This window comes from Etheostoma spectabile, chromosome 4, assembly GCF_008692095.1.
Source record: "Etheostoma spectabile isolate EspeVRDwgs_2016 chromosome 4, UIUC_Espe_1.0, whole genome shotgun sequence".
Classification (NCBI taxonomy): Eukaryota; Metazoa; Chordata; class Actinopteri; order Perciformes; family Percidae; genus Etheostoma; species Etheostoma spectabile.
In genome coordinates, this window is record NC_045736.1 from 18380912 (window position 1) to 18399784 (window position 18873).

The 18873-nt window shown below is 39.6% G+C and overlaps 1 protein-coding gene across 7 annotated transcripts in view; it reads left to right on the top strand.

Moving 5' to 3' along the window:
* The window catches only part of LOC116687772 (inositol 1,4,5-trisphosphate receptor type 1), a 69187-nt gene extending 50702 nt beyond the window's left edge, over window positions 1-18485 (top strand). For 6 of the 7 annotated variants that reach the window (XM_032513374.1, XM_032513376.1, XM_032513378.1 and 3 more), the window contains 14 exons: window positions 144-239; window positions 349-495; window positions 699-806; window positions 992-1184; window positions 3869-3991; window positions 7382-7557; window positions 9366-9530; window positions 10198-10387; window positions 10489-10581; window positions 12094-12233; window positions 13111-13276; window positions 15233-15393; window positions 16528-16689; window positions 17141-17391. In XM_032513374.1, the coding sequence (XP_032369265.1) occupies window positions 144-239; window positions 349-495; window positions 699-806; window positions 992-1184; window positions 3869-3991; window positions 7382-7557; window positions 9366-9530; window positions 10198-10387; window positions 10489-10581; window positions 12094-12233; window positions 13111-13276; window positions 15233-15393; window positions 16528-16689; window positions 17141-17227 (2007 nt within the window). In that variant the 3' untranslated portion in view covers window positions 17228-17391. Of the gene's footprint in view, window positions 1-143; window positions 240-348; window positions 496-698; window positions 807-991; window positions 1185-3868; window positions 3992-7381; window positions 7558-9365; window positions 9531-10197; window positions 10388-10488; window positions 10582-12093; window positions 12234-13110; window positions 13277-15232; window positions 15394-16527; window positions 16690-17140 lie in introns of all 7 variants that reach the window. The other variant, XM_032513375.1, reaches the window with a different exon arrangement.
* The last annotated feature ends 388 nt before the right edge of the window (window positions 18486-18873 follow it).

The following is an 18873-nucleotide window of genomic DNA, read 5'->3' on the forward strand; positions in this document are numbered from 1 at the left end:
CCTGCCAAGACAAATAGCTGCAGAATGCATTTTCCTAGAGCACCAAGGTTTCGGTCTGTTTTCCTTGGATGTAGAATCTGACAGAGCTTAAGTTCCTATCTTGGAGCTCTCCTGCCTATAAACCAACCTTTTTTTACTATCAGAACAATGCATCTAAGCTGCTGCTCGCCATCATGGAAAGCCGCCATGACAGTGAGAATGCAGAGAGGATCCTGTACAATATGAGGCCCAAAGAGCTGGTGAGGCAATGATTTTGTGCATCACAGGTGCTTTTTACATCTCAAATACAATAGCTGCTGTTGGCTGTTCAGTATCACAGAGCACAGAGTTGTGAATGTGTGTGTGCAGGTGGAGGTGATAAAGAAGGCCTACCTGCAGGGAGAGGTAGAGTTTGAGGACACGAGGGGGGAGGAGGAGGATAACGGGGAAGAGGAGGAACACGATGCAGCTTCCCCGCGAAATGTTGGACACAATATCTACATTTTAGCTCACCAGGTCTGCACATCTCACATCTCTGCAACATGTCTTTTAGAATCCCATGTTTTAAGGCATAGTACGATGCACAATATTTTACAATTATTAAAAAGGAAAGAATGAATCTCTCCATTCATGCAGGAATGTGATGAGATACACACGTTATTCATGTGTCTGTTTTTTTTTTGTGACAAGCTCACTTTTTGGCTGTGTCCTCTGTACAGTTGGCACGTCATAATAAGGAGCTGTCCATGATGTTAAAGCCAGGAGGGGCCAATGGAGAGGGAGATGAGGCCTTGGAGTTCTACGCCAAACACACTGCTCAGATAGAGGTAGAGGTCATAACTCGTAAATCTTGTCACAAGTTGAAGCCCTCTGTAGTAGAAATTCACACAAAAATTATCTACATATACAATATACATCTAAAACTAAATGTATATTTTGTGACGGTTTCTCTGCAAATATACAGTAACATGGACCTACAGAGGCCAAGGTGACTGTGTGTCTCTCTGTTCAGATTGTGCGCCAGGACCGCACCATGGAGGAGATAGTGTTCCCCGTGCCGAATATCTGTGAGTTCCTGACCTCTGAGTCAAAACTGCGAGTCTACTACACCACAGAGAGAGACGAGCAGGGCAGCAAGATCAACGACTTCTTCCTGCGAGCAGAGGACCTCTTCAATGAGATGAACTGGCAGAAGAAACTCAGAGGTGGGAGTCAAGATGTAGCATGTGTGGTGTGTGTAGTGCTCAGTTATGTCAGATGATACAGTTTTGAAAAAAAAAAGATTATTCACTTGAGTTTCATCATTCACTTGAATTTGGCTGAATAAACTCTTCTTCTGTAAGTGCTCTGCCATTGACTGAAGCACAGGATCCAGTGAGAATGGCAATAAGGCTCCAATGCTCCCCGCTGACATATGGGATACACATGATTAAATTAACTATGTTCGTTATGTTGCCTGCCAATCAGAAAGTGGGTGGTTTGATCCCTGGCCCTGCAGTTCCATGTCAAAGTGTCCTTGGGCAAGACACTGAGCCCGAGTTGGAGTGTAAATGTGTGTGAGTGTGTATCTGATGAGCAGGTGACACCTTGTACGGCAGCCTTGGCCATAGTGTATGAATGTGTTTGAATGGTAAATGGTTGTAAATGTAAAAAAATGGTATGTAAAAGCGTCGTTAAAGCTTGAAAAGCACTAGATAAGAAGAGTCCATTTACATTATTAATTAGTGTTAATAACAGATTAATCGTTCCGTAATCAGAAAATAGGGATAGGATACCCATCAAAAAACTCAACCCAGTGTGACGTCTTTAGATAGCTTGTTTAGTTTGACCAACTAAAACGTTTAAAATTCTCATGGTGGAGGCAAATACTTTCTGTAATAATTTCTGCTTGATAAGTTGTTGAAACTGTTGCTGATTAATTGTCTGTTAATCAACTCATGGATCAATTGTTTGATTATTTAAACACTGCAAATAATGCTTCAGACAAGAGATGTCATTTACAAGTATCTTAATAGGAGATGACAGGGTTATGGGAGAAGTCTGTGCAGTGCACACAGCTGGTGCAGCAGCAAGTAGCAACGTCGCTATAATTCAGTGAGCTTGTTGGTTTATCATGACTGCTTAATTGTCTTCATAAATGTGACTGTTTATTCTAAGAGTTGTCTGATGCTAATCAGATGAGTGTGCACAACTTTCCTGACTTTTTCCCCCAGAAATTAACTTGAAGCTTTATTCATGTGATGAATATTTCCAACTTTGTAGAGGAATGGTGGCTTAATGATTTATCAGCCAGCCGGGCCTTTCTGTGTGGCGTTTGCATGTTCTGCCTGTGTACCTGTTTCCTTCCATATCCATCCAATACTTTATTGCCATACTACTTACATTTGTAGTTGTTAGGAAATTGCCTTAGTGTGCTCATTACAGAACAACAGACAATTTCATCATGACAGTCGAAACAAAGTGAAAAATTTTGTCCAGCTGCTTCCTCTTTCTAGCTGTGGACTTTCCATACCACACATATAAGAAAGGTGAGAACACTTTCTATCACAGATCTGTACAACTGCAGCATCCCCTCAACACAGCCCAAACCTTTTAAGCTGATGCGTAAAAGATCATCTTTGATGGGCTTTTTTAATGGTGCCAATCAAGTTGTCATCCCATTTCAGAGAGGAGGGGATTGTTGTTCTGAGAAACTTAAGAAAATGCTCCAAGAAATGCAGTTTAGGTGAATCAGAAACTCAGAATGTGGTTGTGTGACTACGTGTCCCAGTGACAGCCTGGGGACATGTCCGGGGTGTAGCCCGCCAGTTGCCCAATGTATGCTAGGATAGACCTCAATCCCTGTGAGCCTGAACAGGACAAGTGGGTATGGAAAATGGATGGATGGACGGATGGATGGACGGATGGATGCGTATCCTCAACTCGACAGCAGGGCTAACAATGTCATCTTGTATGTATGTGTGTGTGTGTGTGTGTGTGTGTGTGTGTGTGGTGTGTGTTTGTGTTATGTGTATGCATGTTTCCTTTCTCTAAAAGCAGACCGGGGCTTTCCACATTCTTTAAGCCCTGAAACATTTGTACAGTAACCTTATGAATCACAACTGAGAGTGTGCTTGCTCATGCTCATAAACATACACACACAACAGACCCGCACCCACACTCTAATCCACGTACGAGACAACATACCCACACAAAGCCATATTACATATCTCACTCAGAAAAGGGGATAGACAGAGAAAAGTCCCTGCATCTGTTTCTCTTTTCCACACAGCACAACATAATCTATTAAAAGTCAGATTGTGTCAAAGGTGGCATGTTTTATTTTTCTTCAACTTGACTTTTCGAAACTTTATTTTCAGTGTCAACATTTATAATGTATTCTTTTCTTTGATTATCTGTAATTTTTGTTATTTGCTTCATAGCAAGGGAGAATTAAGCCAGTGTTGCTCAAATTCACCCTACAGCTTGTTCACATGTTGGTTTTACATGATAATCAATTTAGTGCTGAAACAATTAGTTGATTAAACAGTAATTCAACAAAAATGTAGTTGAACATTTTCTGATCACAGGTTCATGGCTTTATTACTTTTTCATCATTAGCTATCAAATATTGGTCTTAGCTTCTTAAATGTGAGGATTTGCTGCTTCTCTATATCTATATATTATTATGAAGGACAATATCATCATCACAGTATGATTTGAATAGAACATCTTTAACTTTGGGACTGATGGTCAGACAAAAAAAGCAGTCTGAAGGGCTTGCGACCTTTTAATTTACAAACAATTTTTAAAATGTTTCTTAATTTTATAGACACAATCTACCAAAATCATATTGTGTGTGATCACATTTGAAAAATATGTCTAATGTGTCACTGTGTCTCCTCTTCAGCCCAACCAGTGCTGTACTGGTGCTCCAGAAACATGTCCGTGTGGAGTAACGTTTCCTTCAACCTGGCTGTGCTCATGAACCTACTGGTCTGCTTCTTTTACCCCCTGGAGGGGGTACATGCAGGTTAGTTGCATATGAGTGTGAGAACAAGCTTTTCAAAAGTCAACCCTTATCCTGCATTCATCCTGTTACTGATATTACTGTATGAGCTCACTTACGTTTGGATAATTTGTAATTAATAATTATAAGTACACTTTTTACTGTGAAGTAGACATCTGCGAAGTCCTGGTCTACTTTCATGCACCTGAAACATTTACCCTTTCTGCAGTAACTTCTTTCATGCATGTTACTGTTGTATTGATGCAGCATTCAAGAGGCTTATTTGTATGTGTTGCACTGTATTTGCATTCAGACTATTTTTGAAACCAGGGTCAAACAAAGGTTATGCACTCGTCAATTCAAAACAGGAAGGACAGGGGCTTGCTGACAAGTTTTGGTGCTACACACAGCCTATTACATTTTAATGTTGCGTTTATTACTTATGAACAAGATAAGAAAAGAATAGATAAAGGGGATCTCCTATACATTTATGGGCTAAATTGAATTTGTAGCACTCATTTCTACAGCCAGCAATAAAGCCTCACTATACAAGCAGAGACTAGAGACTTATTGCCATGTTGTGCAACCAATTATAGCTTGTACCATAGACTGGCTTGTACCCAATTGTAGATTTGGGAGTTTTAATGTTTTCTTTTACATTTACATCACACTGATGTAATAGTAATAATAATACAAATGCATCAATCCTCTATTTTAGATAGAAATTTGTAAACTGAATGATATGTTTTTTCTTTGGTGGCATTTTTTCCCTTAATTGACCAGATTGACAGAAATAGTAACAACATACAGGAAATAATGAGGGAGGGTGAGATAAGAATGACGTGCAACAAAGGTCAAACCGGAGATTTTGTGGTTATATGATATATGTGTCTTAACCCCCAGGCTTCCAGCACCCAACTACTGACATTAGTGTTAAAAGCATTATTTCACTAGGCCCATAGCAAATTGTTAAACTGGCTCAATGGACAAAAACACATGACAAACTACAATAAAAAACAAGAGCACCCTGTGTCATAAACAAAGCTTAGGACAAAGTCATACACAAACGTATCAGGTAATCAAAAAAGTAAAAAATAAAATAAAAAAGAAAAGAAATTATGTTTTTTAATCATGTTTTGTACTTCAAACATCCAAATCCTCCTGTGTAATATTTGTCTATTCTGTCAGTGGGTTCAGTTTTCCATCTTAATCTCTTCCATACTAACTGGGTTCATAGGAATGTTGTGTTTTTTTTAACAAAAAGCTTGCAAATGTTAATTACCTATTGTATTAACTGATATTCAGAGATTGACAAAGAATAAGAATGGAAATAAATTATCAAATAATAAATCCTTTCGACATCCAATATCTTCGTACATTTAATATGAGTTCTTTTACACCCAAAATAATAATCAAGATTTCAAAATAAACTCATGAAAAACCTTGCATAATTTAAACTGTTTATTGATCCCCAGTGGGTAAATTACAAATATCACTCTGTTTTGTTAGTCATCACTACACACACGCTCAGGACCTATTCATGCAGAAATGGAGAGATGTCAGAGTAGGTGGGCTGTCAGCTGGACCAGCACCCTGAGCGTTTGGGGGGGTACGGTGCCCTGCTCAAGGGCATCTGGCAGTGCAGTGGCACTCTCCAGCTACTGATCCACACGCCGTACGGGGACTTGAACCGACGACCCTGAGGTTCCCAACCCAACTCCCTACGGACTGAGCTACTGCCACAGCTGTTTTACAATTTGCCAAATTATCTGGAGGAATTGTGAATTGTGCTAGGTTAAAAAAAAATGCTGTCTTTTATTAATTTTGTAGTGAATTACAACAAATGCGCAAACAGAGCAGAACAATTAATTCCAAAAACAACAGCGCAATAAGTCATGCAATTGTAGTTTTAACTCTGTGACAGAACTAAAATGCCATGTGTTCTGTAGTTATTGTAAAACAAATCAAGCCTGACTGTATTTCTCCTCTGCACTGTTAGTCTTTCTGTGTGCAGAACATCATCACGTGAGACTCCAGCATACCTTTGGCCTGCTCTAACAGGCTCTTTTACAGCTTTGGGTCTCTCTCTCTCTCTCTCTCTCTCTCTCTCTCTCTCTCTCTCTCTCTCTCTCTCTCTTCTCTTCTCTCCCTCTCCTCACCCACACACACACACACACACACACACACACACACACACACACACACACACACACACACACACACACACTGTGCTTGCTCTCCCATTCTACTCTCTTTTGCTTGGGGCTTTAGAAGGAGGTTTATAAGAGCAGGGGATCTAGGTCAGTGGTATCTGCCTGCATGCATGACTGGTGCTTTTTAACAAATAACTTTTGTTAGCACCACAAACTCAACTCAACACATGTGCATACACAGACAGTGCATGCTTGCAGCCTTCTTAACTGTTGATTTTACAGATGTTTGCGCACAATCATCCGCCTGCACATTAACCCCAAGTGCAAGGTAGCTACAGAGTTTGTGAGGGCATGAAGCGCCCTGACGTTTCAGTCTGCCACATCACCAGAGCTGTGTGCTGCTCCCTGCTCGTTCCTTATGAATGTTTCAGCTGAGATATTTTTAGAAATGGCTGTTATGTAAGTGGCACCTGTCATGTGATCTCCACAGGGATTGGGAGGGAGAGGAAGAGAAGGAGGGAGAGATACAGTAGGCAAGTTGGGAGAAAAGGAAAGGAGGGCTCCCTTACCCGCAGTACTCCCCTTCTGCTTTCTCATTCAATACAACTAACTCTTGTTAACTCTCTCTCTCTCTCTCTCTGTTTTTTTAAGACTTGCTGTTTTGCCCCATTTTTCTTTCTCTTTTCCCTTGATCTTTTTCTACCTTTATAACATCAACACATTAATCTTTTCCTTTTCCATGTTCTGTGAGGTTGATAGGGGACCAGTGCTCCTAGAGCGCTAACAAACATACACACTTGTACACATGTTAGCTCTGTGTTCCAAGTAAAGGGGATCCCTAACAGAAACAGCAGGTTGGGTGTGGCCTTGTTTGCAGGATGATCAAACCTGGTGCAAGGTTTAGCCTGACTGATACATTGCCACATTAAACCCCTGACTAGGACACTAATCCTGGATTTACCCTGGGATCAAGTGTAGCATCGGGTAGGCTCTTACCTAAGCGTAATGCACACATACACAAAAAGTATGTAAGTATTATGCAACTGGCTCCCTTTGAGTTCAAAGTTTCATTTATGAAGGTCTGTAGCAGAACTTAGTAGAAACCAGTTAAAGATCTGTTGATCCAGACAAGGCCTCGTTTAAGCTACACAATTCCACACATGGCAAATTCACTATATAAAAGGGTTTTCAAATACAGCATTTTTAGCAGGTATCTTTTATAGTTTGAACGTGCATTATTATGTACATTTATGGTTTGCAGGTATGCTGGATCCCCATCTGTCTGCGCTGCTGTGGATGGGAGTCTTGGCAACACTGGTCATTGTAATTATCATGCCCCAACCGCTGGGCATACGTGCCCTCGTCATTATATCCATCCTCCGTCTCATCTTCTCTGTTGGCCTGGAGCCCACCCTCTTCCTTCTGGGTGCCTTCAATGTGAGTAGTCTGCCTTAAAGGGTCAGTTCACTCAAATTACCAGTGGTAGTATCCAGTCATGCAGTTACTTTTACCCCAATACAGGGGAAGGAAATGGAGTTTTGCAAGATGAAACAATTAGTTTACTAATCAATCGATAATAACTATTTTTATAATCAGTTGATTGTTTCAGTCATTTTTCATGCACAAATGACAATCATTAGCTATTTTCAGCTTCTGACATGAGGATTTGGTGCTTTTTTATTGTTAATATCACTATCAACTAAATATTTTGTGGCTTGCTGGTGCAAGCAACTTGCAGATGTCACCTTGGGCTCTGAGAAACTGTGATTAGCCTGTTCTTACTATTTTTTTTTTATGTAATAGACATTGGCAATGATAAGAAATGCATTTACAAAATGTCTTTGGATACGACAAAGACTTAGTTATGGACAGTCTTTATTGGAGGTATTACTACAGAGGAGCTAGTCTCTATAAAAACTGAGGTAGAAATCTCAAAATATCTCAAAACCTAGACAAAGTATATGGATATTTCACCGTTGGAAAGATTAATATATTTTTAAGTTGGGTCATTTATGTAGTGGAAATGAAAATAGCCAGAAAATGTGTTTTTGGATCATGTGGATGAAAGACTCCAAGTCCCAGAATGCACTTGCTTTGCTGCTCAGAGTCCACTCCCAAGCCGCTCCTACCGTTTACATACATAGACAGACCGTGAGGCATTCAACTCAAGTGTGTTTTATTGTCATTTCAACCATTAACACAAAACAACGTTTCACCCTGGCTCAAGTTAAAATATATAAAAACGGCATTACATAAAAACGACATACGAAACTGGTTACATTTAGTGGACACACATCATAGGGTTTGTAAAGTTCAGCTAACGTAATGGTAGCATTAGCGCTTGGTGTAAACACCGACTACACAGCCGTGAATTTGTATGGAATGTAAAATGGTCGGCATTTAACAGTCACAAACTCCACCAGCGGTTTTCAGTAGTTACACAAGCACCCCATTTCTGCACGAGACCGTGTTAACACAGCCCACCGCGTCGAGCAGCATCTGCTAGCAAAGTCCGGTACACGGTTGTTCAGCCATGATTTCACAAAAACACAGCCACAGACAGTCTTCTTGTCTCTTCTGTGTTTGAAAGTGTGTATTTGTGTGGTTTGTTGTGTTCTTAGAAACTCTTAAAGAGAAATGCTAAAAACATACCATTCGTATTTTCCAATTCACATGCACTACCAAATGTACTTTCACATACTGAGGAACCTATACCACACTAGTTCCAGTTCTTCTTTTAACTCTCACTGAAACTCATGCCCACTTGGCAGGTTGGTGCCCTGTCTGCCTGTGGTGTCGCCCCCTGGCCCTACAGTTCTCCTTGGCAACGCCTGGCTGTGCTATGGGGTGTGAAGTGCGTCACTGGATCAGCCCGTAGGGAATCTCTAGATGTGTTCTTGAACACAAACACGCGCACACACACTAAATAAAGTCTTGCACACACCTATACCATCTATCCCTTCAATCGCGTTTACATGTACACAAGAAACAGGGTTATCAATAATCAAAAAAAGTGTTGGTTTCATTCTTAGTCAGACATACAGTAGATTGCATTATTAAAAGAATGCACTGATGACGACGGCTTTCCTTTCACACCCACCATGTTGCACTGCTTGCACATACAATTTGGCGTCACAACCGGTGGGATCCCTTCGCAAGATGGTCTCTAGTTCAATATTAAAACGATTATTGATTAATCATCCTTCCTTTTGAATTATTAAAGAGAGGTTGACTTTATCTTTCAGGTGTGCAATAAAATCATCTTCCTGATAAGTTTTGTGGGAAACCGAGGAACTTTCACGCGAGGCTACAAAGCCATGGTGTTGGATTTTGAGTTCCTCTACCACCTCCTCTACCTCATCATTTGCTCCTTGGGGGTGTTTGTCCATGTCTTTTTCTACAGTCTGCTGGTGAGAGAAACACACACACCCTGTGAATACACAAATACTATGAATTTAACACCTTTACAAACACACATACACAGACCCAATAAGAGGTAGGTGAAGAGCAGCAGATTTTGAGTATAACCCTGTGCAAAATATGATTTCTTTCACTGAATGTAGCCTTAGCTTTCTATCACGGTGCATTCAAGGATATATCCTACTTGCAAGCCAGAAGTTTCCTTATTTGGTCCTGTAATTGCGTTTCTGTTGTTGTTGTGGTGTTAAGTGCTGTATTCCTGGGCCTCAGGTCTGCTTAATAGCATGTCAGATAAGTATACCAGTATTTCAAGATGTTTTCCATTCACATAGAACCAAGCAGCTCCTCTGCAGATGCAGCACAACATATTTCTTGAAAAACAAGATGCTGAAAACCAATGTCCTTCATGTCAGACAGAGAAAATTGATGGTTCAGCACTAGAGAAAAATGTATAAAAGCCACATGATGAAAATCTAATCGGACACACTTGTTTAGTGCCACTTGGGCATTCTTGTGTAACCTCATGTTAACCTTGCAACAAATGCTGGTCATTCATACTGGTAATTTCAGATTTTGCCTTCTGAGAAACGTTAAGATACTTTACAATGAATCTATTGCCGCATATTTAGCCTTTTGTAATGTGGGCTTTGCCTCTAGCTTTTTGACCTGGTATACAGAGAAGAGACCTTGCTGAATGTAATCAAGAGTGTGACTCGTAATGGACGCTCCATCGTGCTCACGGCTGTCCTGGCTCTCATCTTGGTCTACCTGTTCTCCATTGTTGGCTATATTTTCTTCAAAGACGACTTCATCCTGGAGGTGGATCGTATCCCCAACACGACTCTAAGTGAGGACAGATTCTTGCCATTTTATAATTTTTACAAAAAGCCTGGTGTTCATTTTAAAAGACCAGAAAAGTTATGCAAGTTATCCCTTCTGACTTTCTAGAAAATGGAGCCAGTCTGGCCAGTGAGTTTCTGTCAACAGGAATGTGTCAGGGAGGGATTGATGAGAACTGCACCACAGAAGCGCGGCCGGAAGGTAATGTACACTGCAATACTGGGTTTTACATGGGTTTGGCTTGAGAAATGTGTCTTTAGCTAAATATTTAATTTATTAAAACAATCTGTCGATAAATAAAAATATTTGAATGTTCTGTTTTCTTGTGTGGATTTCACGTCATAAATTAAACTTAACAAAACATAGTTACAATAAGCTCAGTTTAAAATGTGGTTAAATTTGGTTGCAAGGTTGAAAAAAGTCTGGGGTCAAAATATACTGGCCAACATATTTTTGGAAATTGGGAGACAAAGTCGAAGACAAAAAAGACAAGTGGAAAACTGGCAATCATCTATTAAAGGGCCTACTTAAAATACCTTTTAAGTTAAGTTTAAAAACTGCAATGTTTTGTTGCATTCCGCAGCTTCACACTTATTCACACTTCATCCATTCATGTGATTTTGTCAACTGTCACATAACTGCCATTTGAAATGTGGCTGAGGACGTAGAGCAGGTCAGCCTTTAATCACAAGGTTGGCAGTTCGATCGTCGGTCCGCATGTCAAGTATCATTTGCGTTTGATGTCACCGGCCATCATGTAGAATGAACATGTCAATTGTACCCCCTCAGCCTAGGCATAAAAACTATCAAATTATTTGGCCAATAATAAACAGTTGGCAGGGGGATCATAATATGTTCTATCCTGTCCATCATTTAACTGGGTCAGAGGGCACAATGCATGTAACCAAAACATGTAAACAACACTTCAACAGATATCACGTTCTGCAACTCACTACAAGGCTATCAAATCCTACTGTAACACAGATTAACAATAGTTATTTATAATCAGAGAAAACATTTTAAAACAAACACGCTAATACTCTCTTGGATTCTTTATCAGTCAATTGAGTAAATACTGTGTATTAATATTATAAGCACAATATAATCACATCAAATACCATAATACACTCAATACAAGATGAGTATGGCTTGAGATTCTTGTTATATTTTCATAGAATGTAAATAGTAGTGTGTTGTACTGTCTCATATGCAGTTATCATTATATCTGAGTAAAACGACACTACTGTGACACTCACCCTACCTCCATCTTTTTCCTATTGCATATGATAATGATGACAATACAGAACAATTATTCTTCAACTTATTGTGTAAATAAATGTAATACATTGCAGTGAATTGTATCATAACTCCCTCTTGATTTAACGTTTTCTAAATTTAACTTTTAATTTAACTTTTTGTATTAATTTTACCTGTAAATGGCCCTGATCAAACTCTTTGGGTCACATGAGTAAGTTTAATACTTATTATGAGCCACAGCTTGATGCTTTTGATCTTACATAAACTAAAAAGTATAGGTCCTAGTGGTCCTGATTTCTCGGTTATACTAGTTTACAAAGCGCTAAATGATGTTCTCTGGTGCTGTGTAGTTTTTTGAAGGTCTGTAAACAAATCACACCTACTAAAGATGTATAAATTGTACTTTTAACAGCCTCATAAATGATTATAATAAAGATTTTCCTTCTGCTTCCTCAGATTTTGGGAATGACAGTGAGGAGGACAGCGACATGGAGCGGACGTGCGACTCTCTACTTATGTGTATCGTCACCGTGCTGAGTCATGGCTTGAGGAGTGGAGGGGGTGTCGGGGATGTTCTCCGCAAGCCTTCCAAAGAGGTACACTAACACAGTAATTCTGATTAGGCCCCTGCGCTGACAATACTGTGTATGCGTGCGTTCGTACGTGCACACATCCGGTCTGAGAGGGTGTAGCAGCTGCAGCATGGGTCATGCGAGTTGGCTACAAGCCAACTGTGCGCTGTACTTGAGGTTTCACAATTGTTCCTCACAGCTGGGTTAGGGTAACCCTAAGGCCTCCGCCTTGTCTGAGAATTGAACTTCAAAAATAGATTTCCAACGAATTCCGACTCAACCACTAATGATGTCAAAAGAGGATGTGTAAATCTTCCTCATGCATTCACAACACACTGCAACTCGGGTTGTTCACTACATTGTTGCTTCAGAACACGCTTGTACTGAATATGTGTGATTGTGTTACCGCTTTAGGCTGGTGACCTTTACTTTAAAGAGGATGAACTAAAAATGGAAAATGACTGACAATTGTATTTACAGAGCAGTATGTAGGCATTGAAGTCCATTATAGCTCGATTGGCTGAATGATGTCAAATATACTTTTTTTTTTTTACTAGGACCTTTTTAAACTGTGTCCTACATAGACAGCAACAGGCTGCATCAGGTTGCTCGGCTTTCTGCTCTTTGTTACTAAACTGTAGCATCTGGCAGTTTGCACTTGTGGTCTTGTGTTTCCATTAACATCCATGATGATGAAGGTTAACCTCGTTTTAAACTAATAACATCATCCCCAACATCGGTTAATGTGAGGACCTGCCCTTTCTCTCCTAATTGAACTCTGTTGTCAAAATAAAGTTAATAATGACTATGATCTGTTATTTTCTACCTCGGAACACTTCCCATACAGAAGTTACAGTTGTGTGCCTTTAGATTTAACTCTATTTCCTGTTCCTATCTACAGGAGCCACTGTTTGCAGCCAGAGTGATATATGACCTGCTGTTCTTCTTTATGGTCATCATCATTGTCCTCAACCTCATCTTTGGTGTTATCATTGACACCTTTGCTGACCTGAGGAGTGAAAAACAAAAGAAAGAAGAAGTCCTGAAGACTACCTGCTTTATCTGCGGTGAGACTGTTCATCTGATCTGTTGATAAGTCGTAGGCTAATGTCTTTGTTTGTTGCAAAACATTAATGTTTTATATTATTTATTATATTGACAAAATAAGCAATTCTAAGACAATACTTTGGACTTTGGAAACTAGCACTACATAAATGTCTTTATTTCCTGACACTAGACAGTATAGGTTAATCTTAAGTTAATTGAAAAATATTTTGAATAAATTGACAAATGGAAATAAATGTTTGCATCTCTAAAGTTGGCAACATTGCTCATTAACTCAGACATACGTATTTTACTAGTTATGTGTCACTTCAAGCTTTTATCTTATGTAGAATGGCTCTCTCTGCAAAGCTTTAGGCAGTCTTTGCTGAAATATTTTCCTAACAATATTATAATGGGAATCAAACCAATAACTTCTCAGTGTCACAATCACAATCCAGCTCATGTCACTTGTTAAATTCCCTAAATCCCCTCTTTGAACGTTTGATTTCTTGGTGTGTTTTGTGGTTTCTGGTATGTCTGTTAAGGTGCTTGTTGTTTGTTGCAGTCCCCCATCCTCTCTTCCTCCCCCTTTTTACTTAGCTGTCGTTCCAAAGAAGGCTGAGTCATGAGTGCTTCCTGCTATTGCACTGCTCGCCTCCATAATTCATGTCTGTCTCACACGTACAGACTTCTCCTACTCACTCACACACACTAATTTTCACACCATATGTTTTGTGCAACTTCACTGATTACCCATACTCTGACCCTCTGTGTTGCGGCATGTGCATTTCCTTATATGTATATTATATTTGTGAGTGTCTAAAAAAAAAAAAAAGCACATGCTGCCGAATGTGTGTGGGACCATTCAGCACATGTGTGTGAGCCCAGCAGTACATGGACATGAGTATGTATGTGCGTATGTATGTTGGGTCAGGCAGTCAGGACAAGTGGTAAGCATATGGAACAAGAACAGTATCATGTCACCCAGCCAGCCATCAGCTCTGACTCACTCATGTTAAGAAGGCCAGGCCACAGGGGGAGCTGCCGTCTCTATGGTTTCCAGATGAACCACAAGGGAACAGGAGATGCAGAGATTAGGAGCCGACCTACGCAGGCTTAAGTGGCTCTCCAGCTTGGTTTTATAAGCCATTGATCTTTTTCTCAATCTTGTATTCGTTTTTATTCCTTTGGGTCTGTATCCAATGACTGGTTTATGTCATGGACTTCTTGTGCAGGTTTGAGTTTCTTATCTTTAATAATTTCTGTGTAAGGAATCAGGCTCAACATCACTGTCCCTCTTGTTTAAAAAATGGGAAAGAGGAACTGGTTGACTGTAACAACTAACTAAACATCTCTCTCAAGTCCTTGGTTTCCCATGTTCGGGAAAAAAAAACACTCAGCAAAAGTGTTCTCTTGGATGCCCCTACGCTAGATAAAATATGACGTGCCCTCTAGAGTGGCCTTAAGAAAACACAATACAGTGGCCTACATGCTAGAGCCGTTTTCACGCGCTGGTGCCCACTTTTTTTCTTTTTTTTTTCTCCCCTGCCCCTCAGACAGCCTGAGTCCGCCACTGTTCTATAACATGGGTCTAAATATGAGCTCAATCTAGAGATGGCCCCTGCATGTTTAAATCTAGACCCCCAAGGTTTTTTCTCTTTCTGTTAACATTCGTTTACACCAGTATCATTACTGCACAGCTGGAAGCTCTCTTTACCATTTATATACAATCAAAATATATGTATTTTAAGAACTTTTAGGGACAAAAACAACCAGTGAGCTGTTTGTTGTTGTTCCTAACGATTCAGTATTTTGGATGTTATGCACATCTTATGTTTTATGTCTAATGTGTTGTTGAGCGTGAGAAAGTCATTTTTCGTATTGGTTAAATTATGTTATTTGTTCTCTGACCTTTACACTAATAAGAATTTCTGACTGCATATGTTTACCTAACTTACTATTTTCTCGTCACTTTCCAGGCCTGGAGCGGGACAAGTTTGACAACAAGACCGTGACTTTTGAAGGGCACATCAAAGAGGAGCACAACATGTGGCACTACCTATTCTTTATTGTGCTGGTAAAAGTTAAAGACTCCACCGAATACACAGGCCCTGAGAGCTACGTGGCTGAGATGATCAAGGTACAAAGCACAGACACCCTAAAATACACATCCACCATCTCAGTGAAAGCCTTCTTTTTTTGTAAATATGTTACTTTTTTTTAAAAGTATTAGATCATGCTGTCTTGGAGTAGATTAAAGTCTGGTGCAGCAAACCTGAATGAAAGGGTAGTAAGATGGACGTTTACCTTTGTGTCATATTTTTTGTGCAGTAACTGATTAGCAGATTGAGTAGACTTCATGTTATTGAGTCAGACATGTAAACTTGTACAGGCCCATCTCCCACACCTTAGTAGAGTAATGTGTTCCTCTTTTTTAATCTCAACTGACATTAATGACAGACTGTGCAGACAAACAGGAAGTCAACAAGATGGTACATGAGTTGCGGTCTAACCATAAAACTGATCAAATCATGATAAGGAATTGTTGAAACAGAGCTTAGACTAGTGTCATCTGGAGTTCAAATGTGTACACTTGATTGCTAAACACTAGCACCTTCCTGTTAAAATGATCAATACTTTATGTGACATAACTTAGCTTTATTAAAGGAGAATTCCAGTTGTTTTCAACACGTAGCTCTGTTGTTTGGAAATGTGGAGTGATGTTAATAGCAAGAAAAATGAAAACAATCAGTGCTGCCTACACCTTGTTATCCCCCTGCTAGAGTTAGCACCGAACAGGCCTAAACAGGGCAAGTTTTTAAACATATTTTTAGCCTGTAAACATGTTCAAAATGTACAGTACAAGCACCTACCTACTATTCCAAAATGTTATATATATATATATATTTTTTTTTTTTTTTTTTTTTTTTTACAAAAAACGATTTGCAGTTGTTATGTCCTTAGTAATGACTATGTAGAAACCTGCAACCTGACACCACAGGGGAGCCAGGAGAGCAGAGTTCCAGAGCTATTGTACATGCTCATAGGTAACTAAGCAACAGTGGGCTCTTGAACTTTGACCTGCTGCAGCCGGCGCTCTGCTAACTCTAGCAGGGGGATAACACGGTGTAGGCACCAATTGTTTTTGTTTTTCTTGCTACTGACAGTACTCAAAATTTCCAAACAGAGCTACATTTTTTAAATCAACCGGAATTTTCCTTTAACTTTAGTAAACGTACACAACAGTGTGGCTGATATGCTTGCTCTACCACAGGAGCACAACCTGGACTGGTTCCCACGGATGCGCGCCATGTCACTGGTCAGCAGCGATGCAGAGGGGGAGCAGAATGAAATCAGGAACCTGCAGGAGAAGCTGGAGTCAACCATGAGGCTGGTGGTCAACCTGTCTGGACAGCTGACTGAGCTCAAGGAGCAGGTGACAGTAAATCATGCCCTACCTCCTTTTCAAGTATAACAAAATAATTTAACAAAATTAAAAATATAATTTCATTGTTAAGGCACACACATTTTGCCTCTGAGTCTTAAAAGACTAAGTTTGACACTTTGAGAAATACGCTTTAATACAGTGTGATGAGCGATACCACTCTTGTGTCTGCACAGTAAATTGGAAGCTACTGATAGCAACCAGTTAGTTAAGCTTAGCATAAAGACTGGAAACCCAGGGAAACATTTAGCCTTGCTCTGTCCCAAGGTAAACAAAAACACACCTACCAGCAACCCTAAAGCTCACTAATTAACTCCCGTAAAACCACAATTTGTCATTTTTACTCTTCAGTTTTTGTGCATCTTTTAATCCTCCATTGTTTTCATCCATGTTTGCTAGCTTGCCACTTTCATTAAACTACTGCTTTTGTTTCCCTGTGAAGATGACAGAGCAGAGGAAGCAGAAGCAACGAATTGGTCTTCTTGGTCACCCCCCTCACATGAACATTAATCCCCAGCAGCCTGCTTGAGGGCCCGTGGGGCCAGTTTCACCAGTGCCTAAGCACTCCTGTCAGTGCACCACGTTAGACAGGAGAATGCCAAATCATGTCCGTCTCCAGTATGTATTTAAGTTGATGTCTGACTGTATACTTCACCAGAAACACCTACAACATGTGTGCTTCTGAGTGTCTGTTTGAAATGAAAGTTATCTGAGTATGTTACTTAGATAACTTCTGTAGGGTGGATGTGTTTGTGTGGGTGGAGTGTGCACCAAGTGCCTCAATCCTGTCCTGTGGGTTTAGGAGATGAAAACACTGACTTCAGCTTTACTGCCCCAAGTGCCTTCTGCATTTTACCCCATTGACAACATGCCAAAGTTCAGCCATTGTTCATGAGGGGGTATTCCTGTCAAGTGGCCTTTTATCGAGGTTTTAATCCTCAGTGTTGCATCAGCAAACTCAGGTCATGTGGATTCATTTTGCTTTTGTCTGACAGCAATAGGAATGCTTAATTATATAGTATATAATGTCTGAAAAAGACTTAACTTTTTGGGAACTGGTATTTGATTTTATATTTAAAATATGGAGACAAACTACTCCGGTAAGCAACCCTGAAGAGGTCACCATACTTTTACAAAGTTTCTTAATGCTGTTATAAAACCTATACAGTATTCTGTTTTTCATTCATTATCACTTTCACATTTTTTTGCAATCTCAAATGAAGGTTCTACTCGTTCCAGGTCACTTTAGATTAAAAAGGCTTTTGAGGGGACGTTACTGATAAAGAAAAAATAATACTGACCTGTTCGTACCTTCTCTATAACTATTATTTTGAATAACAAACCACATAGACTTACGATGGAGAAGGAGCGAACCACTTCACTGCTTTGCTCTGAAGCTGGTTCCATGTTGTGATAAATAATATGATACAGTGTGTAGTCACATTGGAAGCACACTATAAAACTACACTTATAGGATTTGGGGAGAAATGTTAGAATATTAGTTAAATTAGATGTATTCTTCTCTGCACTAAATTATGTAATCATCCTTTCATTCATTTAATCCTTAAGCACGGATATTTTCTGTAGCACACAAATGAATGTTACGTCACTTTGTAAAAGACCCACTAGATAATGACTGTTTGAGGGTATGTGAGGGTAAGACTAATAATAAATATCATTTGGAGTGCTGCTTGACCACACTAGACTTTTATATTAATATATGGTTTGTGACTGAATTGTACATTCCATTCTTGGAGTCTATTTAAATAAATAAGTGTGTAAAATAATCTGTGGGTGAAATAAACAATGGCTGAGTGTTAAATGTTATCCGCATTAGTGTGGAAGGCAAGACATGACCAGAGGTGCGAGACTGAAGTTAATGAAGGTGTTGGCATTTTATTATCTGTCTAACTTATTATTGGTTGACAACTTGAGTGGTATAATTTAAAAAAAGGGCTGCAGTCAGATGAACAAAGAGCCTCGCGGAAATAAATTTGGGAATTGCCGGCAGATGAACTCTGAAATCTTCTGTCTGGTCCTCTACAAATAAGGAAGTGCACTTATCTTATTATGAAGAAATATTTTAGCATGTTGAGTAAAACTTGCACATTTTGACTTTTAATTTGACCTTTTGGGATTTTATCACATCCCAGATGGACCATATATAATTTTTTT